Source organism: Motacilla alba, chromosome 4 (assembly GCF_015832195.1).
Source record: "Motacilla alba alba isolate MOTALB_02 chromosome 4, Motacilla_alba_V1.0_pri, whole genome shotgun sequence".
In the NCBI taxonomy this organism is placed as follows: Eukaryota; Metazoa; Chordata; class Aves; order Passeriformes; family Motacillidae; genus Motacilla; species Motacilla alba.
In genome coordinates, this window is record NC_052019.1 from 27147872 (window position 1) to 27174329 (window position 26458).

The window sequence follows — 26458 nt, forward strand, 5'->3', positions numbered from 1 at the left end:
TTGCAGAAATTTAAAATAGATGGGGGGGAAAAAGCAAAAGCTCAAAGCTCTGAAAAGCAGCAATTTCTTTTGCAAGACCAATCCAACCACAAAGATTCATGACTTCTGTGAAATTCTACACTAAGAAGCTAATTAACCATCACTGCAAATTAAATTTAAGGTAATTACCACTCAGTTTTTAAATTGCTTAGATAAAGAGAGTAAAGTTACCTACAGCAGAGGTTTGGGGGTCCTTAGAAGAGCATTAGTAACAAAAACACACTGCTTTCCTCACATTCTTTTATTTTTCCTAAATGTGTTAAAACTTTTCCATGCAAGAACATGAAGCGGAAGAAATAAAAAACAAGACATGGCTGAATGGCACCTTAAACTATTAAATATCAACCCGGAAGTTTGGGGGTTTTTTCCCTGTTTGAATTGCTTGTTAAGAAGCAGTAACCCTTGCCTTACCAATAAAATTCTCAGACAAAGTTGCCATATTCTACAAAAGGAACCTAAACCAAATACATTATGTCTGGTAATCTGAAAGCAGTGTCTGTAATGAGTTTGAGGAAGTATCTTAAGTGGATACATATGAAAATTATTAGTTTAACTTATAAAAAAAAATTAAAATCAGAGTTACTTTCAAGCAGAATCCCTCTATTACAACAATCAAATGCTGTTCAATTTCAAGAAACAGGCCCAAACTCCATAGATATTTATAAGCAAAGTCAATATTATTTCTGTAAAACTGAATATTGTGAAACAACTGCAACTGTTCATACTGAACTTTGCCAGGACTACCACAGTCGAGGTGTATTTCTCAAGTACTTCATTCTCTAGGGTATTTGTTTAAACAATCCTCTTGCCTCCTGTCACACCTGTTAGCCAGAGAAATTATACAGGTTAAATATAACCACATTAAAAAGAAAAAACAAAAACACAAAACCGTGGCAGTTAATTTTAACCTGGATCATTTCCTCAAGCTAGTTATGGGACACAATTCCACGAACCGTTGTGCTGGCGCCGCTGGAGCAAGGAAGAGGCAGGCCAGGTCGAGTCAATACTGCCACCAAAAGCACTGTTTGTCAACCAGTCATTTAAGAAAAAATACCTACTTTAAGGATTTGGAGCATCAGCTTGTATGATTGGCCACTCTGCCTCTACGTGCAGTTTCATATTCCAGCCAAAGCCATACCTGACTTTCCCTGCGCCTCTTGGTAGGTTAACTCTTATCACTACATGAAAACAACGGCCTCACAAAAATCGCACTGCAAATATGTTTGATTAGTTCATAAGTACACCTTCTCATGGAAAAAAAAACATTTCCAATTTATACCGAGGCCTAAAGTATCTGGACTTTGAAAGTGAAACCAACCAAAAATCCTGATCCACCTTAACCCGAACACAAAATTGAAGTACCACGGATTTCCAGTCCCTCGCTGGTCGTATTTCACACCTGCCTGCACGGAGTATTGAACACACTGATTTCAAGGCCGCAGTAATTCGATAAAAGGACCGGGGGCTACTGAGAATCCCTCAGGTTTTACGAGCGCGAACACGCTGCAGTTACCGCAATAAAGTTATCGGAACGGAAAAAATAAAAGGCGGAGGGGGGGGGAAGCCTACAAGTGCATACGCAACCCCGCAGCTGCAGCCCACCTGCCGCAGGGAGAGCGCGGGGCACGCTCTCGCCACGGCCCGGAGCCCGAGGCCCCGCGGAGCTGTCCCGCCGCGGGGAGGGCCCGGGGCCGAGCGGGCACCGACCGCCGCCCGCCCGCCCGCCGTGTAAACACCCGCGCTCCGCAGGGCCGCCGCGGAAACCTCCCCCGCGCGTGGGGCGGCGGGGCCGGCCGCGTCCCCCCGGCGCCCGCGGGACGAGCCGCCCCGCGGAGCGGCGGCGGAGGGGCCGCGGGGGGAGGTGCCGCCCGCGGCTCTGCTCGGTCCGCGGCGGCCCGGCCCGGCCCGGGGGATGCCGGGGAGTCCTGCGCCCGCCCTGCCCGGTTCGCGGGCGCGGGGCCAGGCGGGCAGCGCTCCCGACGCGCCCGGGAGTTGTGACAGGAGCAAAGTGGGTCACCGGGCCTAGCGGGTGCCCCGCGAGCGCCCCCCGCCCCCGGCCGCGGCCGTGCCCGCCCAAGGGCAGCCGCTGCACTCCCGCCCCCCGGTTCGCCGCGGCAGACACACGCCGGCGCTGTCAAACTTCTACCGCTCCCCTCCGCGCCGCGTCCCCGCCTTCCCCTCGCCGCCGCACACCGGGGCCCGGCGGGTCCGCCCGCACCGCCCCGCGCCGCGCTCGCTGCTCACCTGGCCCCGCGCTGCCGCTGCCCGCCCGCGTTACCCCGGCGAGCGTCGCTCCCCGCGCGCAGCCCCGCGCCCGCCGGCACTGCCTCGCTGAACCTCCCGCTCCTGCTGCTCCGCCGGCGGCACGGCAGCACCCGGGCCCGGGAGTCCCCCCGACACCACCGCGCCTGCGCCGCCGAGCCCCCACCGCCGCCGGCCGCCGCGGCGCCTCGCGCCACCGCGCGTGCGCCGGCGCGCACTGCAACCCGCGGCACCCCGGGGCCGCCGCCGCCGCTGCGCGCGCGCAGGAACGGCACACCGGGGAGGTGATCCCCGCTCTGCGCGCGCGCCTCGCCACGCGTGCGCGGGGAGGCGGGGGAGGGCTGCGCGTGCTGCGCAGGCGCGGTGGGTGCGCGCCTCCCTGACCTCGGCTCACCTCGCCTCACCTCACCCCGCGCCCGCGGGAAATGGCGGCAGCGCGGGGCCGCGGCGCCGCCGGGCGGGCAGCCGGGCTGCGAGCGGCACAGCGGGCGCCGTGCTGCCAGCGGGACAGCGGGCACCGTGCTGCAGGCGCAGAGCCGTCCCCCGAGCCCGCGGAAGCGGCTCCGCTGAACGGAGACGCTTCCCCACCGGCGCGGTGAACCCGCCACGGAACGCGGTCGCAGGCGCGTTCCCAAAGCGGAACAAGCGACATCGCGGGTCTTCTCCGGGAAACGCGTCCCGAGGTATTTAGGGGTTCAACGAAGCCGTCCCAGCGGAGGTCCCTGGTTTCTTTTTCCCTGGGCGTAAAGCGGTGAAATTCCCAGAGCGGCAGGGACCAGACGTGTTTGCCTCAACCCTTTTGTGTGTACGAGGCTTTTAACACCGTTCGATAATATGCGGCGAGTATTTAAACATAATCCCGTCGTGCCTGCAGCAGAGCAATGCGGCGAACCGTTTTCTGTAAAATAAAACGCTCAGGAGTAATATTGTGTAAGTAATCCCAAATTTTTTTCTCTCAGTTAAAAGGATTTTATTTTTCAGTTGATACCTGAGTAGCAATGTATCTAATAGAAGTGTAATTCGTGTTTGTGTCTCGAACAAAATAAAGAACTTGACTGCAAATTGTCATGGATTTTCTTTCTGGGTTGCTTTTCAGGTAGTTCATTTGATTCACAATTGTGACCAAAGTCTTAGGAAAAGATACTGTAGGGTCAGGAGCTTCTTTACCAGTAGTGCTCCCAAAGAGCTAACCATGAACTTTTCCACTGAAAGAATTCTGAAAAGCGATAGTAAAAATACTTATTTTTGTTACTGATTCATAATACTCTGATTCCAGCTTTCAGTTGAGGAAAATGTAACAGAAGGAAAGCAAATAATATTATCTCTTGCACAAAAGATAACACTCTTTTGATGAAATGTAGAGCTAACAGGATACAGCAGGAATGGAACATCCAGGAGAAAATGTGAAAATACTTTAAAAAAAAAAAAAGCCTAATTATCAGAACAAGAATATGGCAAAGAAACCAGGAGGCTACAAATAATTTCAGGATGTATCTATCGAATTTGCAAGATCTTTAGTAACCAGTGATAATTCTTCAGAAAAAGTAGGGATGCTGCACTATCTCTTCACTCCTTGCATGAGCATAACACCTACTTACTGCAGTGTTGCAGTGACAAATTACTCTTCGACAAGATCAGAACAGGCAACACTGCTGTGGAGATGACACACATTTGCAATTTCTGCCAAAGTTGCGGCCTGAGGTCATTTTTTTTAATGCTACTTTACTTTTGGCAGTATTTAGTAGAATCCTGAAGGAACAGGACAGCTTAGAGATGGTGTAATGGTTTTATGAAACTATTCTTCTAGAAATACTATTGCTCTGTTCTTGCCATCAGTGTGACTTTGTTGTGTAGTGATAGTTCTGATTCACTCACACGGGCTCTGTGAGAGCCAGCACAACTTCTAAACAATGCCAAATTAGGAGCAGCAGATCTTTTGTGAATTGCTGAATGGTGGGACTGCATTGAGCTGGAAATGCAGAAATTTACAGTGCAGTTCCATTAGCTATAGCCATGTTTCCTAAAGAAATGCCATTGCCATCCTGCATAATCTATTTCAGAGGCACAGAGCAACCACCTGCTGAGTGTGTTCCTTTTTGATCCACGCTGGCCTGTTCAAAAGAGCGTCTGTTTGAGGAAACTGGTATTGAAACTGAATTTCATATCACTCCAGAATACTAAAATGAGTGGATTTGAAAGCCTGTCACAATCCACATAATCCTTGTAAAGTAAGGTTGGCTAATATTCCTGGAGCCTTTTCTTCCAAACGGTGTAACTGACTCAAAACCAGAAACATCTGGTTTTAACCTGCAGATTAGCTTGGCTTTTGCTGCTGCTTTGTCACATCTGATGGCTTTAATTACAGCCGTGTGGTCACTTTGCTTGGACAAAGACAGGGTCACCAAAGGGGAGGTTTGGCTCTTTCCCTGTTGCTCCCACTGTCACACACTGTGCATGTGTCCCTTGCAGCAGCCGCAGTCGTGGGAGGGAGGCTCGCTGCTGAGAGGAAGCAATGCTACTTTTATAGCAGCCAGCCTTGATACCTGAAGGGACTATGCAATCGTATCTAAAGTCCCCGATGACCTATTTACATTTAAAATTACTAGCTAGCGTTCTAGTTTGAAGTGGCAGATAAGCCATTGTCTCTGAAATGCATCTATTAGTTATCTCTGAATCTGGAAAATAAAAGTTTCCAGCAGTGGTATCTGCCAGTAGGTATCCACCAATAGGCTTACCAAAGGAGTGGAAAACCGTTTTTGAACTAATGTCAGAATGCATGATCTTAATTAAATTTTTTTTGAGCAATACATTTTTATCTCAATAAAATATCTTACTGTGAAATTGCAAAATACCTGTGCTTAGGTAATATCCTCACCACAGAATTACACAAATTCTATACAAATTCTTGGCTTTTTTTTCAGATTTGTTTTTCTCTTCAAAAATAATCAAATAAAGATTTTCAATCTTTAAAAAGTGCCCTTTAGATCTAATGATTACAAACAACATAGAATTTTTCATGATGTGAATTATTTAGAAATATTCCTAGTGCTTTCTGTTTTCAGATATATTCCCACATGTTTAGCTATCCCAATGAACCTGCTAGTATTTCACCAGTTTGTATACAAGTATTGTGGGTAAACACCTGTCCTTGTAATTCTGAATGCAGCAGTTTACAATGGCTTTGAGAAACTTGCCTTCTGGAAACTTTCAGGCCAGCAGGTTGAGGTGTTCATTAACCAGTAAACATATTGGGATACTAGAAAAGAATAAGGAAATATAATCACACTTCTGGTGTAAATTATTTGTAAAATAACTGAAGGTGTTAAAGCATTTGAAGAACACAAGTACCTTTTCCTACAGTCTGTTTCTACTTTATTTTGTTACAAGAATTGCAGGACAAATTTTATTTAGATTCTTCCTAGATCATTGTGATTTAAAGAGCTGTTGAATTAAAAATAGATGGCAGGCACAGTATACAAAATATGTTAGTAAAGCTACCAGACACTTCAAGCACTGTGCCTCAGTTTCATTCCTCACTAAGTTTTTAAAACTGATTTTGTCCATTGTAGAGTCTAAATGACATTTTTGAATCTGTAACATACGTTTTACTTTATTTAAACTAGATTTTAGTTTAACATTAAATACTTCTCCACTCCTTAAGTAACATCAGGGAAGCCTTTGTATTTTTTTATTTTTACCATGCCTCACCATGTTCATTATTTTCATAGTTACTATTTAAAATACAATCTATATAAACCCCAAAACCCAACCAATGGATGAAGAAAACACAGACACAGAAAAGACCGAAACCAACAGTTTTTCTTGTTCCCCTCCAGCCCTTTGAGCAATTAGGATCTTTTGTATCTGACTGAAGTTAAATCAGCTGGTGTGGCCTGTGGACCTTGGAGGTCAAAGGCAGGTAAGCCAGTTTTGTTAATAGTGATGAGAGATTTTGGGGATACTCATACTCATTCCTAAGGGATTACAAGTTTCCTCAGAGGTTCCTATTTATGCAATGGTAAAATGCAGAATTGGTTCTCCATTATCAAATTAAAATCAGAAAGGCCACTATTTTCTCTTTTCAGATATTGACATTTTAATTACTGCAATTCCAACAATTTCATTTGGTTGTCCTATTCCTTTTCCTTCTGGAAAAAAGTATTTGATTCCTGACAATTGAGAAGAAACTCCCTCCCAAAAAACTTGAAAAGAAGGAAAACAGAAAACTTGTCTGAATCTAAAAAATTATTAAACATTCTGTTCTAATTCTCAGAGCTTTTCAGAAACATCTAATAGAATTGCTAACACACACAGAACTAATCATGGAAGTCCTTTGACATTTCTGCTGCATCCTGTCACAACTTCTGCTACCATTAGAGAATTTACAGGGCAATCAATAAACTAACAAGTCCCCCAGATTTCCTCAGTATGCATAACTGAGACTTTTCCTGATGGGCTTTTGATTTGTTCAAGTCAAAGGGGAAATAAAGGTAGAATAATCCCGTTAGACTACTCCTGCTGAGAAAAACTGCAAACAGTGGACACGACTTTCTTAGTGAAACCCCGAGATCTCAGTGAGGTTGCGCACATGGTGATGAGCATGCACAGCAAAATAAGTCTCCCATGTGTTTGAATAAAAGTAAACAATTAACTCGCACAAAGTGAATTAACAAATCGAGTAGGTCAGATGCTCTATGATTCCATTGCTTCTAAGAAATTGCTATTTCATTGGTCTCTTGTATTTAATTTTTCTAGATTTTGTTAATTACCAGTTAAATTCTTTGTATTGAAGTATTCTACATCTTTTGCAAGAATGTAATTACCTTGACCAATAAAGATTAATTATAACCTAGACAGCCTCTGGAGCATTTGTAAGCTTCTTTTGCATAATGCTTTCCACAACTTTCTCTTAGCTTCACGTACTTTTGCCTCCTCTGAAGACATTTCCGTTCCTGCAAGTGTTGCTGCCTTATTAGAAAGTAAAAATAATAATAAGCATCTTTGGAACATTTTACACGCATTTTAAAAGAATATCTAGTGCATCTCAATTAATTAAATTATTTGAGTAACTCTAGAACTGGTGGTCTTAAAATTTTAGAGCTAGAAAGGTATCTATTCCAATCTTTATTCAATAATATAACATTAAAATTAATTTTCTTCATTCATCAGTATTAGATTTGGGAAACTTGAGTAACAAATTATACAAGCATTTATAATTTGAGATGAAGCAAGAAAACATTAGAGCAGGTACTAAATATTTGTGTGATTCTGAATATGAGATTAGTTTAAGGAGGAATTATAGTACTTATATTAGTATTTACCAGACAGTTTTAAAATAATTAATGAAAACTGAAATGTAAAATCAGTAGGTGGCAGTCTTCGTCTATAAAAATACTTGCAAGGTAAAAAAGGAAAATGCTGTACTGAAACTTGTTGAACTAAAAGTAGCTATTAAAATACTAACTGAAAGCCACTGTGGAATTGCTTTTCACAAAAAAAAAAAAAAAAAAGGAAATAATAAATGTACTATGTTATTATACTCTAGCAGCCATACAACACAGTTTTGGTTCACAATTTCCATATATTTATGTGAATTATTTTCTTTCTCTGAGACTACATTTCGAGATACACTGTGCTAGCCCTATAATTGTTTTAGTAGTTTTAACAATTCAACAGCAGTAAGTACAGGTAGAATGTAAACAGAGGAAATGTTTTGATCACATTAGCTTTTTTATGTTGTGTAAACTGCATGCCTCAGTTTTCTTAGTTACAATACAATGCTGGGCAGAACTCAGCAGAGTAACTTGTAAAATATGTACAAAAATATACACATGAATGTCTGGTAGAGCAACAATTGCAGAAGTCGATACAAAGTGCCAAAGTTTTCTGAACCCGAATTCATAAGCACATTGACTCCGTATGACACTGTAAGTAAAATGATAGGTGTAGTCCTATTAAATAGTTGAATAAGGTTGATTGTGTCACAGTTGTGCCTAAGAACAGTATGCTGTGTATCTCAGATTTCCAGAATTGTAGCCTGGCTGGGTTTGGAAGAGAGGTCACCTGATTCAACCCTCCAGCTCAAGTACCATCAACCTTGGTCAGGCTGTCCAGAGCCATGTCCAGACAGCTTCTGAATATCACCAAGGAAGAAGACTGTGCAACATTTCAGTTGTTCTCCCTCACAGTAAAAAAGTGTTTTCTGATATTCAGAAGGAGCCTCCAGCATTTCAGTTTGTGCCCACATCCTTTGTTCCTGTCATGGGGCATCACTGGAAACACTTGGCTCTGTTTGCTTTATACCCTCCATTCAGGTATTTATAGACTTGATTTGGTCTCCCCTGAGCCTTCCTTCAAAATAAACTTCAAATGAATGTTTTCCTGAAGTAAGAAATAGAAAAGTCATTAAAATCTACCTTGAATAAGAGGCAAGCCAAACACAATAGCTGTTTATTGGGGATCCACAGCTGGCATTTAAAACCACCCGAGTTTATTGACTGGAGCATCTCTATTACAGGGAAAGGCTGAGGGAATGGGCCTGTTCAGCCTCAAGGAGAGAAAACTGAGAGGGGACCTGTTGACAGGACCTCATCAATGTCTGTAAGTATTTGCAGGGAGGATGTCAGAGGATGGAGCCAAGTTCTTGTCAGGGGTGCCAAGCAATAGCAGAAGAGACAATGGGCAGAAACTGATGCACAGAAAGTTCCACTTGAATATTGGGCAGAACTTCTTTACTGTGTGGCTGGCTGTGCACTGGAACAGGTTGCCCAGAGAGTCTCCCTCACTGGAGATAGTCAAGAACTGGCTGGAAGCAATCCTGTACCATGTGCTCTGGAATGACCCTGCTGGAGCAGGGGTGTTGGACCTGGTGACCCACTGTTTTCCCACCCAGCCTGACCCATTCTGTGATGCTGTGGTTCTGTAGCTACCGCCACTGCAGCACAAAAATTTTAATGTATGATATTGTGAAACTATAGTAATTACTATAGTAATTAATAATAAATTGCATTTTTATTACAGAAATATATTTAGAAACCATATTGTACCAGAAATGAGTGCTATGCTAGCAGAAATGTATTTTGCTCATAATAATCAAATTAATTACTTAATAAATTAAAAATTCTGAACAGTTTGATTCCAGCACTAAAATACAGTTTTCTTCTTTAATGGCATGCCATCCTCATATAGGTGGCACGTACCCCAAATGCAAAACATTATCTATCACAAAACTGGAGCCACAGGATATTGTTTTTCCTATTTTTCTTGTGCACATGAGAGAAAAGGGATATCCACAAGCAATTGTCCATTCTTTCTGGCTTCAAATGCACAGAAAACACTATCCAAAACAGGAGAGAGAAAATGGGATTCATAACTTCTTTATTTGAATATTTATCATCATTGCACAAAGTCCTGAAGACTAGCAGAAAGTGTCTTTAGTGTGGCAGAGTCGTCGTGAGTGTGGCAGAGTGAGGGGTACCCTTTAATCAGGCAGAAAGAGAATGAATGAGCCCTGCTTGTGTACTTGGTGGCCCAATGTATCTTCAGCTCAACTGAGGATGTGTAACAGTGGTTTCCACTGTGGCCTGTTCAACACTGTCTTTCAAATATCCAGCTTTCAGAGTAAATAATGTTGCCCTAACAGAGCATCAAAGCACAATATGGTGTAAACTGTTTCTCAATGCCACTGGCAATCAGGAAGAAGTAGGACAGTAATGTGGGTTCTATCTGATGTAAAAAGAGTAGAAAGTGGAAAAAGGCAGTTGTGTGAGTCAGCAGACATTACATTCAAAAGATTCTGAGTTTATTTTTTAGGAGCATGTAAAATAGTAACATGTGCACTGCTAATCTGGATAGATATCTCTCACCACACCTGTACATATCAATGGCTTTCCTATCAGTCTCATCAAAGCCAACTTCAGCTTCCTTTAGTTCTTCAAGGTTCATTTATTTATGTGGTTTCACTAGAAACACAAAAAACCCAAACAAAAAACACAAACAAAGAAGTCCACCTTTTGTTCTCCAGAGTCACTAAACATTTTAACTATATGAAAAGTAATAAGCAGATGTAATGTAGAACTAATGAAAGAAAAATATGTATTTATTTCAGAAAGTAGTTAACGTTGTCATAACTCTGGTTAAGAAAGAGGAGGAAAAAATGGACTTTATTTAATTATAACTGTACAGGAAAATACAGAAATACAGGGGTGGATTGCTACTAATAATTCAGAATGGTAATCTTCCTCACACTGACTGGCTTCTTTATGAAGTTATGTAAGTTAGTTATCTGTACAGGTTAGATGTCATACCACTTGTCACTATCTGCATTGTATGTTTAATTCAGAATCCTTTTTAAAATAACCAAGTGCAAATCATTAAAATTAAACCATGAATATTGAACAAATTTTCTTATAAGAAGTGTTAATTGTTAAAATGCAGAGCAAAAAAAAAGTGGGCAAGAAGAGGAAAAGGTCTTCTCAATTTGGTTTCCTCTGAGGCCGTAATTTTTGCAACCAGCTGCTGAAGTTTTATTGCTCATCCAAAAGTGCAGAAGCAGGAGTAAGTAGTAATGCTGAGGCCAATTCAAACCCTGACCTGCCAATACAATGTTAAACATTTTAGCCCACTTCTAAACTGAGTCATAGAAGCACAGAATGGTTTGGGTTGGAAGGGACTTAAAGATCATCTAGTTCTGAGTGATTAGTTACTTTCAATATAATTACAACCTCAGCAACATAATTTAACACAATTTTGGTGTGAAAATAATCTCAGAGAGATAAACTGGGAAGATTGTATGGCTAACTTTTGCTTCTGAGTAGAGTTTCTTTCAGTCTCCATCAAAAGCACTTGAGTTTTCAAGTGAATTGTGATCCCAGTTGCAATTAAGCATTCTTCTAAATGAGAACCATAGTGCATCTGCATTCTTAATAGCTAAAAAAGCATGTCATTATATTTTAGTTGAATTAAATCACAATATTTCTTCAAAATATGCAACTTGTTCAGGTTCCTTTTATTAAGGAAAAATGGATTCTCTTTTTTTTTTTCAGATGGTGAAACACACAAATCACAACGTATTCTGAAAAAAACACAGTAGTCTTGATTGCAAACATTGTCATTAAAACAACTGTCTGGCTGAGGGCCTTTATTTAGAAGGAAAAATTTGCTTAACAGGGTTGTTAGAGGCAATGTCTGTTGTGTGCAAGCACTTACTCTTTTACAGTAGAATTACATGTGGTTGTAAACATCATAACACTAGGAAACAAATAATTTCAATATGCTTTTAATATCATCAAGATAGTAAAGACCTTCTTAACAGAATCTGGTTTAAGTATATTTACATTTGAGTGATTTCTAATTGTACATTAATAACGAATAATTATTGTAAGGAAAACAGTATGTCCATGTACTCAGCATTCCTGCAGTTTTAGTTCTAAGTCAGGAATCTATGATCCTGAAAAATAAGACAGAGCTTTAGCTGTTGATACAACTCTAAGTTGATATAACACTTAAAAATTATAGCAGAATAAAACAAATTTGAAAATACGTAGTATTGGTCTACATTTTACATCTCTCCAAATAGTTGCAGCATTGAAATTAAATTCTGAAGTTTGCCCTCAGTTTCAGTGTGAGTTTTTTATCTTTGTGAGATTAGGGAATTACCTTCTGGATGTCAGTTTACTTCTCAGCATTCTTTTGACAGGTAGTTGACTCAGTCCTTTCTTAGATTTACTTGTCATCATCAGTACTTTCCAAATTGTTCATAAATGTGGGATATTTTCCATTTCTTGCTGCCTGAAACACCTCTGTGCTCTCTGTTCTGGGAACTGAGTACCTACAGCTTCTGTTCACGTCATCCGAAGATTAGTGTAATTAACATGTAAGTAACACATCTAAGTATTTAGCGCATCTGGGCAAAGTTTGTGGGTGGAAATCTAAGCTGATTACACAGTTAAAGGCTTTCTGAGACAACTTCTCAACAAAACTATTGTGGTCTATTTGGATAAAAATGAACCAATTGACATGTAGATCATGATCAAAAGCATTGAATAAATACCTCCTTAGCGAAAACCCACTGATCTTCTTCCATTACGTGGCTGAAAGACAAATATTCAGGAAGTTATATATTCTGTAAAACTGACAGAATTTAGTAACAAAGCCCCAAACAACTTGGTGTGTATAGAAATTGGTGAATTTCTCAGTAGTGTCATTGTGATTATTGTCAAAGATAGACCTAAGATAAGTTATTGTTTAATCTGTATCTACCTCTGGAGAATTACACACTAAAATTTACTGCATATCAATTGAAGAATGAATTTTCTATCTTGTATGATTTTATAAGGGGGAGAAAGCCATAAGAAGTCACTTCAAGAGATTGTTAATCCTTATTCTTTTTGCATTTTCTTAAAATGTGCTTTCTGATTGCTGTAATTATTTCATTATAAGTGATTTTGCTATTAACAAACAAATACATGTCACTCTCAATGGTTTTCATTTTAGAGTGTATTCTTTGACATACGCAAGGACTTTTTCTCTTTTCACTGTGGTGTCTTTCAGAAATATTTTGCACTAGTGATGGACTTGATACAACTTCTACTAAAGCTGATAAAAAAATTATTCTTGGGCATAATAAGAATTTGTCTTTTACTCTGGAAGCATGAATGCACCAATGTTAGTATTACCCATAACTTCAGCCTGGGATAACAACTCTAAGGATCCAAGCCTGATACATAAGAAATGTAGCTATACAAATTTGTGGTGTTTTCATTCAAATTATAGAAAAATTTAGTTTGCAAAAAGGCCTTTAGGATCATTGAGTACAACCCTAGTCACATTTTTATTTAAAGCCATCAGCCACTTTCTTATTTAAGTAGAAATGCCAGAAAGTCTGACTTGCCACCTTCTCAGTTTTGCTAAAGTGAAGTAAAAAAGCTCTGTGGTGTAAAAGATGAACACAGTAGATTTGGTCTCATGAGAATTGCTGTATCTAGTTTCTTACCTTAGTGGTCAAAACAGAGGAAAATGGGAAGGTCAGACCTAGCACAGTGTATAAGCATGGAATCATATCATGTGCAAACATGCCCTGTTGAACAATGCTTTACAAAGATTTTTCAAGATGCCATATTTTCTAGAACTTTCTCTGACAAATAGATATGAAATTACCAATGACTTCTTAGGGCATAGAATGGTATCATGTATACACAAACCTAGGAATATGATTTTTAAAAAATTCCTACAATGCCTTTATTTTAATAAAAGGAATTATCAAGAGCAAACCTGGAGATGTCCTGTAGGGTGGAATGGTCTAACTGAAAAAAGTATCCTTAATCACAGTAATTCTTTCTGTAATTCAGTTATTTCTCTACTTTTTTTTTTTTTTAACTCTCACCACAAAACAAAAAGAAAAAAAATCTAACAAACCATACCCTGTAGAAGAAGTAGCCTCTGCTTTGAATCATTCCAGGTCCTTGAAGTTCTTCCTGAAGAAAAAAGTATTTTAAATTATATCTACAGCTGTAAATTAATACATACGGAGAGGTTGTTTATGTATATATATATTTCTTCAGTACTACATACAGTTTTACTCCTTAAATGCTTTATGTGCATTTTTCCATGTCAGTAACACAAAGTCTATGTTGTCATGTAGAAATGGAGGAGAACCTATGAATGGAGCTGAATTCCACCTGAAGTTTTAGATCAGCTCAGATTGCTTTTGAATGGTACTAGAAATTATGAACAGCCTTTGCGTCTGATTTTCCAAGGCTCACTACCCAGGCACAACAAGAGTGTCTTCATGATAGCGGTCTCTAGAGATAGAGTTGCTTTTTGCATCTTGCAGGAGGACAAAAATACAAAATTTAAATATCAGAAATACTTGGGCTTCTCCCATGAATGTGACCCCCTCAGACTGTTCCCAAAGATGTACCATGACCACCCCTCTCACATTAACTCCCAAAGAGCAGTACTTGTGATAGTCTATCCTGTCCGTGCTGCACACAGGGTGAAACAGCTGCCTAGTGATCCATATAGCAAGGAGGCTAACAGATTATGAAGAAAATAGAAATTCTATCTAAATGTAACAAGTACAAAGCAAGAGGTATCCAGTTGCTTTAATGAGACCTTCGTGATTAGAGAACACATAAGCTGAATCAGTGTTTTATTTGCTTCGGTTGGTATCAGAGAGAAGTGATGTGTCTGTCCTGCAGGTGGGGAGACAGTAAACTTGAGAAACAAAATAATTTTAGTGTTATGCTTACCAGAACATTAAAATGAAGATGGCTTTTATTTAGCAATGGGGTATTTCTCAACTAAAAATTGGTGTGCTGTGATCTCTTGGGTAAATATCATAAGGTGAAGTGTCATAGAAAGGAATCACACCTGCTCTCTTCTAATGCTGTGAGAATTGTGTAAAATAGGATGACTCCCATAATTTCCAAACTACAGAAGCAGATTCAATCCAGGGAAGCTTTCAAAGGAAGTAGAGTTTAAACTATACTTAATTTCTGAGTCTTAATTTTAATTCTGACTTCAATTCATCATATATAGCATTGTATTCAGTTTCTCACCGTACATAAAATATCTGTATGATTTTTGTTTCTATTGTTCTTCTCATTCTAGCATTATCTGCATTTGAAACACCCATCTTGGATTTATAATCTGATGACTGCTATAATTTTTTTATATTTCAAAAGGGTAAAAATTTTTCTGTATATTGCCATTTGAGTCTTACAGTATTCATATATAGAATTTTCTACTTTTTCTATTCAATGTGTGAAAAAAAACTGAAAACAGGAACGAAATAGGTAGCTGTTGCAAGATTAAGAATTTCATCCAGAACAGAAAAGTAATCAAGAGTAAAATTACTAGTGAGAAATTGTGATTTATGTTACTGTCATTTTCCTCTTACAACCAGACCCTCCTTAAAGATTACATGTTCTTGTTTGAGTTCATGTTAGAAGTTTGGTATTAGTAAACAGCTGAAGCTAACAATCTGTCATTTTTGTAACACTGCCTTCTAAACTTCTAAGGGTTTGGAGATGTCAAAAAAAAAAAAAAGCCTCTGCCATAATAAATGTGCAAGTTTATTCAAAAATCTGCATGTATATATGTACACAGAAAAATATGTTTTCATTAAGCTGTATGATTACTTAGAGTTTTATTTTAATGCCTGCCCTCTAGAAGGTATTTTGCTCAGTCTCTTATATTGACTAGCCAAAATAATGCTTGAGTCTTCTTTCTTTGATCATATCCTATCAGGCAGGCTGTAGCTCAAGAGGAATCAAAGCCGTGAAAAAATCTGGTGCTGTTTCAAATTGGGGAGAAAGAATGAATTTCTTCATTCTAAAGGAGCATGTTTCCTCCTTTACCCATGCACCCTTTCAATTCCTTATCTAGTCAGGGAGAGAGGTGGATGTGTTTATGTACAGCAGGTTCTGTTTTTCTTCCCAATATGAGGGAGAAAAAAGATCAGCAGCAAGATAACCCTTACTGAAGCACATTCTGTGACATCGTGATTTGGGTAGTCTGACCAAAATATATAAGCAGAAAGGTCTACAAGGGCATTTTTAGAAAAGCTAATGAATCACAAAGTGTAAGAACATAAGCATGCAGAGTTTCAGTTTACATACGTCCAATTTGTATCTCTTCAGTCTTCTCTCATTAAGCTGAGGAACGAGTTGCAGTAAAGGATGCAGGACAGATGACTGAGAGGACACGAACACAGACATGAGCAACAGTGAAATTTGGCCTTCATGATGCAAAAAAAGTCTCTTTCTGCAGTATTGACTCGTGGACCAAACATGCACCAATAAAGAACTGAAGACTGAGAAACTGATTAATTGAAAAACTTTTTTTTTCTCTAAACATTTTGACTTGACAACAAACAGGAATCAACATTTATATTTACACTGCACAGAGTGATGGAGGGAAAAGCTGTGTATCCTCACCTTTGCTAATTGAAAGTTCAAAACCATTTACAGACTCCTGGAATTACTCAAACTTTGTTCATTCTCTGTGAGTGGTACTGAGAATATTTCCTAAAGTATTCCTACTAACACTTCTACAATTTTCTACTATAGAAGTTAGCGTTTCAACCTCTGTTGTACTGAGAAGTTAATTTTACTTCAAAATAAATGGAAACAAAAAAAATATTACAGTGTACAGTAGAAATCCATTCTCAAGGGACATTTGTAACCATGGCACTGGTCACTCTATCTAAGCTCTGATCATGAAATTCCTTGTGTTCAAAAAGACTGTAAGCTTTCAGACAGCCTAATTATGCACAGTGGCATTGTGTGCAGCCTAAGTGCTCACCCTGGAAAAACACAACTATGTGGGAATTTGGAGAGAGGTTCACAGGAAGAAATTAATTATAAAAAAACCCTGTGTTTCATTAACCAATTTAAACGTTCAACTCATGTAAATGTAATTTAAAAAACAATGCATTTTTGCTACAATATTTCATTGGAAAGTAATGCAATTAAGAGAATTGTAATATATGGAGAAACCAGAGTTACCAAAGTGTTATTGTACGTAATAGGTAAAAAGAACTTGCTTATTTGCAGCCAATTTTGTGCCATATGCCTAAGGTAAGCAATATGGGATCATAATACCTAAAAAAAGTAGGAATCTGTTGTGATTGAAGTGGTTATGGTGGTGAAGTGGGTAATGAACATCCCAGCTGTCCACTTGGGCTCTGTCTTGCAACCAGTGGAGAGAGCTTATAAAAGGGAGTATGATGGATCTCACCTAAGTAAGTATCTCTCAGAATGGCTAGAAAATTATCATCTGAACAACTAAACCAAAAGTGAGAGAGCAGTAATCTCTGGGAGCAGCAGCAAAGGTATTCAGGATGATGGTGCAGTGGAATGCAGTAACCTTTTAAGCAGGAGCAGCAGCAGAAATAGCTCATTTCACTGTGCCTTAATTACCATTAAAGCCTCCAAAGCAACTGTAGCATGAAAACATTGACACCAATATGAGCAATGTCACTTTCTAGGAAATACACCACATATTTCTTGAGAAACGTAAAGAACAAGGCAAAAATTGACATCGGCATGTATGAACGATTGTTAAGAAACAAGAAAATATGAATACATTTAGCTCTCTCAAAATCCTATGGTGCATAGATGCACACAGATAACAGAGTATGTTTGCATTTCAAAAGCAAGGATGGATCACGTACTTGGCTTGTTGGTTGATGAGAATACTTTATGAGCAACAATTCCTGGCCATGGCTTGAACTATGTTTTTCATTCAAAATATAATCCAAAGTCCAAGTGAAACTTAAATACTATTTTGGCTCTACATATTTATGTCATGTGCAAATAAATAAATTAATACAGTTTAATTAAAAGTTAATAAAAATGCTTTCGTGAGTATGTAATAGTTATGGTCATGTTCTCAGGTCCTGTAAGTCCACATTGTATTACTGCATGTGCTATGTTCCAATACCCAAAAAAAGTATTTGATCTCCTTCTTAAAATTTGAAACTGCATGATTAAGATTCAGTTGGGTTTCCATGAATGTTTGGGTGAGTTTCTTAGATTTTTTTTTTCCACACCTGTACAGCAGCTATCATCCTCTCCCATATTATTAAAACCCCTTCTGTACTGTAAACATGCAACTCCCAGTTCTGAGCTTGCTATACAGTTGGAGAGACTGCTGCAAAAAGGAATATTGCCTTGGTTTTGTACACAAGCACACAGGTACTCACTCATAAGGAGGTGCTGTGCCACTTACCATGATGTCTGAGTTGCCCGAGTCATGAGTCTTAGAATAATGAAATAAGAACTGTTTGAAAAAAGTTAAAAGTGGGGTTATACTACAAAGCAGGACAAGAGTTTTATGATTTTCTTGCCTTTTTTTAGTGCGATTGTAGGACATATATAGACATCTTACCCTTTTGGTGTTGTCTTTCTCATCTAAACCCTGTGGGAATAATAGTTGGTAGAAAGGCTTTTATTCATTAAAATAAAAAGATCAATGGATAATTTTGATTAAATACAATTTCTTTTCACACTGGGTTGAAATATCCTTCTTCCTTGGCAGATGTATTGTATGTCTTTGCTTATCAATCTAACTAATCATTTCAATCTCTGTAGAGAGTATTGATTCCTCTGCCCTAGAAGAGTTAGATGTGTTTAGCAGAAGTTCCCTTGTTCGTCCCCAGGCTCTCCTAAGTAAATTTCTTTGTCTGTTGAGAATTCATAGTTTTTCTAGTCTAGAGCAATAAAAACACTTAACACCTTGTACTCAACCTGGAGATAATTTTCCAAACATTGATGTATCCCTGTTGTCTTTACAAGGTGTTACATTCTGGCACATGGCATTTCAGAGTAAAAACTGATAGAAGTACTTCCAGTGCTGAATGACACTTTGCATACTGGGTCCTCAGAATTCATTGTAGTCAATGGCACAGTAAGAGATCAGGCTTCAAAAATGCTAAGCAGTCTTTTGTGTGTGTGTTACCTGTGGTTTCTGGAGAAATCCCATGATCAAAAAACAAAGTTCTTCCAGTGTACTGGATACCTAATGCAAAGAAAACAGGAACTCAGGTATCACACTTCCAATTCTACTACATATAACAAACAGTATCCAAATAGTAGAGTTACCTCTGTCTGACTCACCTGAGGCTGAGAATCTGTGGACAGGTAAGCAGAACATGCATCTTCTATCTGTAAGAGTTCACACAGTTTTTTAGGAAGTCAGAGTAATAAAAACAAGGGAAATATGAAAAAGGTAAGTGCATCTAATGGCATGGCAAGCTTGCCTACTGTAAGGCATCTTTATAGGTCCATTCAATAAATACCTTGCATTCAAAGGGGGAAAAGGGCCTTAACCATATTAAAAAAAAAAAAAAAAACCAACAGCAACAAACTTATACTTGCTTGATTTGAACAAACATATGATCTGTGACTCTTATTCTGTACCTAGCACATACCCCTCTTAACTGCAAACTTCTCAGACCAAGTAATATTTTAAGTTATGATTGTAAGCATCCTGGGCATAAAACATGAACTTGAATCTCTTCTGCCATATCTTTGAATTTTACAAAACTGTGAAGAAAATAACAAAACTAAGGCAAGGGATTAAAGGATCAATCCTCAAACATAACTCTTTCAATTGGATTACGGCATCCCTATAGGCGTGTGACGCATGCATCCCTTGAGTGATTATGGTATGTGCTGGCACATCTTATGCACACCACTCAGTTTATGCCAGAAGTTTCCTAAACGCTGTGTGAAACACCACTACTGTTTGTCTTCACCAGTCTTTTCAAAGCATTCCATGCTGTCATGATCCTTTCTCGGAAGAAGTACCAAACAAGTGACTCCTACCCATCTTCTCCCTACGCTTCATAACCTTGTATTAATTACATCCTCCTTCTGTCTCTTTTCCAAGATGAAAGAATAATATAATACTGATTAATTTTTAGTGGAATTATTAATAGAGAAGGAATAAGAAATGGAATAAAAGGTATTTGAGTTCAGAAAAATAATATTATCAGCACTGAAAGCTTGGAGTATTCTGTAAGGTAAAGTCTCCAGCAAGTGAAGTTGTACAGTTTAATAACGATGGCAAAAAGCAGCTTACAATTTTATTAAGTAACTTCAAAGTTGTATCCTAGTAACCTCAATCAGTATATGCTATTTTTTTTCATGTAATATTTGGTAGTGTTAGATGAAAAAAAAAATTTTTGCCACTCATGTTGTTCACAGGCTGCATCAAAAACATAGTGGTTTTGGGGTTTCTTTTTGATAGAGCACGCAATGTAATTATTCTTGCAATTTTTTTTTTTATAGAGAAAAAGCCCTAAGCAACATGCATTAGCAAAGAAAACATTAAAGGAAAAAAAGAAATTTTAAAAAATAGTGCTTATTGGAGCACTTCAGGACAGGAGATGATTCATTTCTCCAGACACAATCTATGAGAAAGCATTAGCAGATATAGTGGAAAAACTAATAGCTCACAGGATTCCCTTTTGAAATAGGTTTTGTTGGCAACACATCCTCTCTGTACTCTTTTTCCTTCATCTTGCATGTGTTTGAGTGTATTAGTTCAGCTTCACTACTTTCAGAGTAAGAAAGTATAGAGGAAGAAGTCAGCAATGAATGAGACATAATCAAGCTGAAGTAATTTGGGAAGCTTATGTTAAAGAAAGGGCTGTTTCCTCTTGGGGATTGTTTGTGCTCGGGTTTTATTTGTTTATTTACTTGACACAGAGAACTACCATAGTTCAGTAGCAGAACAAGCCAGAGACTGCTTTGTGTTCAACACACATTGGTATCTTTCAGCTAAAACATTTGCAGATAAAGCAAGGGCTGAGGAAAAGCCACCATTTCTGTTAATTCCTTTTTAAAAAATTAATAGTTTCTATATTTTATGCTTCTTCTCCAAAATTTTCTCTCCTGTCTCAGAAATGTGGCCTGAGGGTAGAAGATTGCAAGTTGCTTGGGGTTGGTTAATGAACATAAAAAAAGAAAAGGAAGTAAGAGACAAATAATGAAACAAAATACTTAGTGACAAAGTTCTCAAATTTATAAACTCAGAGCCATTCCTGGAACATACTAGGTTTATTTAGAGGCAGGGTTCCTCCTGAATGATCCACTAGTAAAGTTGCAAAGAGGGAAGAATTATTACTTACTTGCACTTTATGAAACCTCAGTGACCTAGTATGTGTGAGTAATTAGGTTGAATTAGGGTATATAAATATATATCTAATTCTCTTTCTTTAGACCCTTTCCAGTTCAGCATAATTCAAGTTTTAATGGTAACTTTTATATTGCTCTATTACAAAATTTTACAATATTTAGTATCTTATGCATACTGTTTTCTTCATTGAAATCAACAGGACCTTTGTCTTGGTTTCCAGGTACCACAGGGACAAATCTTACAGCTAGAAAATTTTATCAAGACATGCAGAAATGTATTCACCAGCTTTTTAAATCCAGAATGTAAATAACTAATTTTCAAAAACTCCTTATAGTTATCAGGTTCTTACTTCCCAAGAGACCATTTTTTCCCAGGTGATAAATGTCACTAGGACTCATTCAAGTGCCAGTCTAGAACAGGTGAGGTTTTGAGTCACTGTGTCCAATCTGAACTGTGGGGAGATGACAGTAAGCAGAATGTCTTCTGTAATGGTCTCAGTCAGAAGACGTTTACTCTCTGCATCTGCCCCTGTGATGAGTCACTTATTTTCCAATGTTATCAAAAGCTACTAAATTAAATGTCAACACAATAGTTGACAGTTGCAGCAACACCAGGGCATGCAAGTTGCAGGATAAACCTTCTCCACATGTTATGCCCTGCCACTCCATCTGTTCCAAAAGGGCAGGGAAGAGCCTGTGTTAACACATGCGTCACACTCCAGAGTCAAAACAAACGTTCATTTCAGAGATGAGAGTGGAAGTTATGATACCAATCAGTAGCCAAGTGTTAGAGGGGCTAATTGACACAGTACACTGTCCTTTACCTAGTAAACTGAGAGGCTAGGATAGGATTGAACAGGGTCCCAGCCTTGTGTGCAGAGCAGAGGATGCAAGAAGCAAGACTGGATGAGTTGAAACAATTACTGAGTATCATGGACAGACTATAAAGCTGCCAGATGTGAGGGACATTGATGCTTCCAAGGACAGTGTTTGCCTGGTCATTGACAGTTATCAAACATAGCTCTCCACTGAGACAAGACAATCTCTTCTCAGAATCACATCTCAGCACTTAGTCCCAACATCCTCCTGAAGCAACTGTTCAGAACACTTGGAAAATTAGATATTTCACCTCTTTGCTGATGCCAGGATAGGAGACATACAGGAAGCTGTATTGGAAGAAAACACAGCTGAACTCTGTGCAAGAGAAACACTGGAGAGTGAGGTGGGACTGTAGCAAGGATGGGCACAGAAGAAATGGGAGGATACCACATGGCAGATGATGCTTACCTCTTTCAACAGCTGCAGATCCTCATCTGATTCAAGTGCTTGGGATGGCATTGGTGCACCTGGAAGCACAAACCATGCTTAGCAATGCTGTACAGCACAGGTCATTTGTGTAAGTGTCAGACATACCTAGCACAACTATTAACTGCAAAGGCTGAGAGCCGCTTGGTCCAAGGAAGTCTGTGACCCTGAGTGCTCTGTGATTTGTCTGGTGGTTTTTGCCTGCTCTCTTTCAGCAACACAGCAGGATGCTTTATCACAAGTTCACAGCAGACATGGACACTCACATATCTGAATAATAAACAGTCTGGAAGTTACTTAGGTCTCACTGAGACCTGCTCAGAAAATCACATTCCAGTTCCTACAACCTTGAGCTTTCTGAGAGCTCTGCTCACCTCCAGTGCATGCACTGTGAGTTGAGGATCTGGACTCTACTTCTTGCCTTCTTGTGTGCTACAGCTGCAGAATAGAACATGCACTACGTAATGTACGACTGCATATAAATAGTGCCCATGATATGAACATGTTGTTTTGACAAGGTGATAGACAGTACACCTGTAACTGGATTTGTTTCCTCTGTCTTGCAAATGAGATGTGGAAAAGCTTATCCCTCAGTAGATTAAATGTGTTCTTGATTGCATAACGATGCATTGAAGCTGTGCTTAACTTGAGGGAGCTCCTTTCTCGATCTCTACCCACTCAGGCTGCAGAAATGGAAGTCAGTGTCCCAGCATCCCTTCCAGCTCAATGTCTAGAATATTCCTCTTATCCCATTGTTATTTTACCTGGCAGTGTATTTCTGATAGCAGTGTATTGTTAGAGTCTCTGTAAATAGCAGAAATGAGCATCACCAAATTGTGAGTACGTCAGACACCGCGCAATGGTGTCAGTGAGGGGATGTGCTGTAGCTCCCATGGGAGGGAAACTGGTGCTGGACCTCTAGACCTAGATAGAATATCCAGTGTGCAGGGAATAAATGCCATCATGCTATTTGTTTTACATTTATCCCTAATAACAATAATCACAACAGTAGTTAGTTCCAGGCATTAATGGAATGGGATGGATTTCAAAACCACATTTTTGTACTAGCACAGACTTAAGGTGACTAATTATTATGGATGCTTGCTTTGGCCCAAAAAAATTATTATAGGGGCTCTTAATTTCACACTATATAGAGGTGGGATTTTTAAAAAAATGTTTGAGTTGTTCACATAACAAGGAAACTGATTTCCAATTATTTGTTTCATTTCGAAGAAAAATGCCAAAGAAAATAGAGTTGTTGTACTAGAGTTGTTTTAAATTGTCTTCTGCTCTTGAATGAATGTATTCAAAGTGAAGTGTTACCTGGGATTAGTATCCTAGTTAAAAGAGTGGAACAGGGCAACATTTCAAATTAGCACATCTTCCCCATCAAAGCATTGTCTGTCTATCTGAACACTGCTTCTGCCATTGACTGGTTCCCAAGGCTTTTCTGGGAGACCTAAAGAAATTCATTTGCATGCACTAGTAAACCTTAGTGCAACAAGCAGGAAAGCCTGAATATTAGAACTTTCTCCTTTATTTTTGGCCTGTAGCATAAACTTCTGGACCGAGAAGATTAATTATTTCCCACTCCTCTCTTTCCTTTACCCTTCTCTACATATTCAGAAATGTTTATTTCACGTGCAATCCCATCTGGTTTGTGCACCTAGGACTGTGTTCCTCCAAAGGCTGAGCAGTGTTCCTTCATCATCCCATCCAGAACAGGGCTGCAGTACCTACAGGACTTCATTAATTTCCACAACAGCACATTGAAACATTAAGGTTTTTTCTAATATACACAACATAACCATAGGGGAAAAAAAAAGAAGGTGAGAGAGAGAGGAGAGAGAGAGAGAGAGAAAGAAAGAAAGAAGCATGTGCTATTGAAGAGTCCTATTTAAAGGGAACATGGAGAAGGAAATCATTCTACAAAATCAACATTGTCCACAGCACATTTGCTCTCCTATCCTTCAATTCTGCCATCTTTAAGAAATTCAACTTCTTTCAAGGCAGTAGAATGCCAGATGCACAGCCTGGGACTCACATCTTACATCTTCTCTTCCCTCTACTGCATCCCTGAACAAGCTCCTGGCAATCATTTGTGTAAGAACAGTGATGAAATACTGTGTGCCACTGCCCTCCATTGTGCTCCTCTTTCTTCCCTCCTCTCTTCCACATCTTCAGATTAATAAGTATGCTGCCATTAGATTTCTTTGGTTATTGATATTAAAAAAAACAAAACAAAGCAGAAAAAAAACCCTTTACAAGTAGAGCAAATCCCACAAATAAAATACAAACAAAATAGAAATGGTCCTCGCAGAGCATTTTGTAACATTGCTTTGCAAGGTGTAAGCAGCTAATCTATCAGAGGTGGGAAAATAGAGTCAAAAAGAGAGTCTGGTTTGTTAAACAGTGCGCTAGATGTTTCACAAGAGCCCCCGCTAGAAAAATAGCAACTTTCAGAATTCCTCACCTGTTAAATACTGCTATAGGTTGGAATGACTGCCAGAGGGTCCTAATCTGTCCTGCAATTTTGTGACACATGTTGTTTGATGTCTTTTCTTATCTTTTTAACATCAGAGTAAATGATACTTAAAATTAAATTTCTTTCAACAAAAGCCTATTCCCCAAGTAGCTGGAGTGTTTTGCCAGGACAGGGTAATCCTGCCGGGATACGGGAAGACGCCCCCCCAGACCAATCCCCGGAGCCGTTCCCAGCAGCTGCCCGCAAGGCTGGCGGGCTGCGGGCACTCTGCTCCGCGGTCATGGGCAGAGCTGGCGGCGCAGGAAGGGACTGCGAGCGGCACCATCCTCACCTTTGCCAGCAGAAATCGAGGAAGCGAGAAGGACGAAGAGGAGGAGTAGCGGGGACCCGGGCAGCGCCGCGCCGTCTCCTCCCTTCCTCAGGCTCCGCTCGGGGGTGGCCGCGGGGGGCTGATGGTGGCACAGGTGTCCCATGTCCGCCGAGCTCTGCCAGCCGCTCTTCTGGGCATGTCCTAGCTCCCTGCCCCAACTTTTTAAATCCCCCGGCACGTGGGGCTCCGCAGCCCGGCTCGGGAGGGCTCCAGCTCCCCCCGGGCCGGCGGCTGGTGACTCAGCCCGCTCCGCCCCGCCGCTGCGGCGGCGGTGTCCCTGCTCGGCACAGAGGCGCGGCGCCGGCCAGGCTCCCGGCCCTTTGTTAAACCCCCTCCTTAACAAAAAAAATCCACGTTTGAGTGCCCCGGAGCCCGGCAGGAGCCGCGGCAGGTGCCGCTCCCTCGGTGCCGCGGGTGCTCGGAGCGATGAGACGAGGGCGGCCGAGGCGGGGTGCTCAGACGCTGTCCCAGCCCGCTGTGCGGGGGACAAGAGGCGTCATTTCAAGCGGGTCAGTCGGACCCACTAGCTGATGTGCCCCCAACCAGCTGAACGTGGGATAAATCTCGTCGAGCTCGCGTGTGGGTGAAGCCGTCGGTGGCTCTGGGGTGGGCATCGCTCTGCCCCGGCACCCGCCGACTGGTCACTGGATTTCCTGAAAACTCCCTGGCTGCAGAGGTGTGACTGCCTCCAGACTTTTCCTATGCCTTAAATGCACACACAATGCCACACCACGAAACAGAACTCAGCGGTATGGTAATGTTTAGCAATTAAAATCCTAATACTGTGCCTAGCAAGGTATTTTACTTATAACACAGCTGCAGACCTTGGTCCCAGTTGTTATTTATGCCTGTAGATAATGAAAGCAACTACATTCTATGACAGTCAAAAGTACACAGACTCCAGATCTGTTAAGGCGCTTTGGCACTTTAGCCCAGCCATCCCTGAAGCACGGCAAGGTCTGGCTTACCAGAGTGGCCACTCAAGTCTGCCGTTCCTCCTGCTATCAGATCCAACAAGTGATGATCACCACTGCCAAGAGTGAGCAAGATGCTCAGGCTAGTGCTGACCTGCTCCTCGCACTGAGCCCAGCAGCAAGGTCTGACTTTGAAGTGTGGCGCATGTCTGTCTGTCTCTGCTTTCTCCCCATTTGCTCCAGGAAGATCCTGCACAGCTGAGATGCTGCTCCAATGCTACAGAGATGGTTTCTGGATGGGAGATCCCAGTTTAGAGTCTATCTTAATGATTTGCTTTCCCTTCTTTTTACATTCACTCATATTTTTTTCTCTTGGTTGTTTTTTTTTTCCTAAGGAAATTAGTACATCCCAGTCCAGCAATGAGACAATAGTGCA

At 40.4% G+C, this 26458-nt stretch overlaps 3 protein-coding genes across 14 annotated transcripts in view; all 3 read right to left on the reverse strand.

The window, feature by feature from the left end:
• Positions 1-2538, reverse strand: part of CLOCK (clock circadian regulator) — a 64041-nt gene extending 61503 nt beyond the window's left edge. For 8 of the 9 annotated variants that reach the window (XM_038134494.1, XM_038134503.1, XM_038134500.1 and 5 more), the window contains exon 1: positions 2284-2538. The gene's annotated coding sequence lies outside the window, so the exon portion shown is untranslated. Of the gene's footprint in view, positions 1-1641; positions 2082-2283 lie in introns of those variants that run through there. The other variant, XM_038134497.1, reaches the window with a different exon arrangement.
• A 766-nt stretch (positions 2539-3304) lies between these two features.
• Positions 3305-10915, reverse strand: PDCL2 (phosducin like 2). Its single transcript, XM_038135688.1, is given in 6 exon segments — positions 3305-5406; positions 5408-5557; positions 7125-7177; positions 7179-7269; positions 10172-10262; positions 10894-10915. Coding segments are annotated over 6 exon segments (486 nt in total). The 3' UTR covers positions 3305-5327.
• A 495-nt stretch (positions 10916-11410) lies between these two features.
• Positions 11411-25426, reverse strand: NMU (neuromedin U). 4 transcript variants are annotated; one of them, XM_038134504.1, is made up of 10 exons: positions 25070-25426; positions 22236-22294; positions 18924-18971; positions 18766-18825; positions 18196-18225; positions 18037-18087; positions 15924-15998; positions 13722-13775; positions 12353-12392; positions 11411-11749 (listed from the first exon to the last, which is right to left on the reverse strand). In XM_038134504.1, the coding sequence occupies exons 1-9, from the start codon at positions 25209-25211 to the stop codon at positions 12357-12359; spliced, it is 555 nt and encodes a 184-aa protein (XP_037990432.1). In that variant the 5' UTR covers positions 25212-25426; the 3' UTR covers positions 11411-11749; positions 12353-12356. The 4 variants fall into 4 exon arrangements, with proteins under 4 accessions (XP_037990432.1, XP_037990433.1, XP_037990435.1 ...); XM_038134505.1 differs by lacking the exon at positions 18196-18225; XM_038134507.1 differs by lacking the exon at positions 15924-15998.
• Between the last annotated feature and the right edge of the window lie 1032 nt (positions 25427-26458).

Bases quoted from the DNA above. Each gene is read 5' to 3' on its own strand.
- NMU (XM_038134504.1), bottom strand. From the start codon at position 25,211: ATGGGACACCTGTGCCACCATCAGCCCCCCGCGGCCACCCCCGAGCGG. The intron at 18,088-18,195 runs GTAAGATGTCTA...TTTTTCAAACAG, and splicing joins AGAAAGACAACACCAAAAGG to TTCTTATTTCATTATTCTAA. The intron at 15,999-18,036 runs GTAAGTGGCACA...GTGTCCTCTCAG, and splicing joins CGGGCAACTCAGACATCATG to TCATCTGTCCTGCATCCTTT.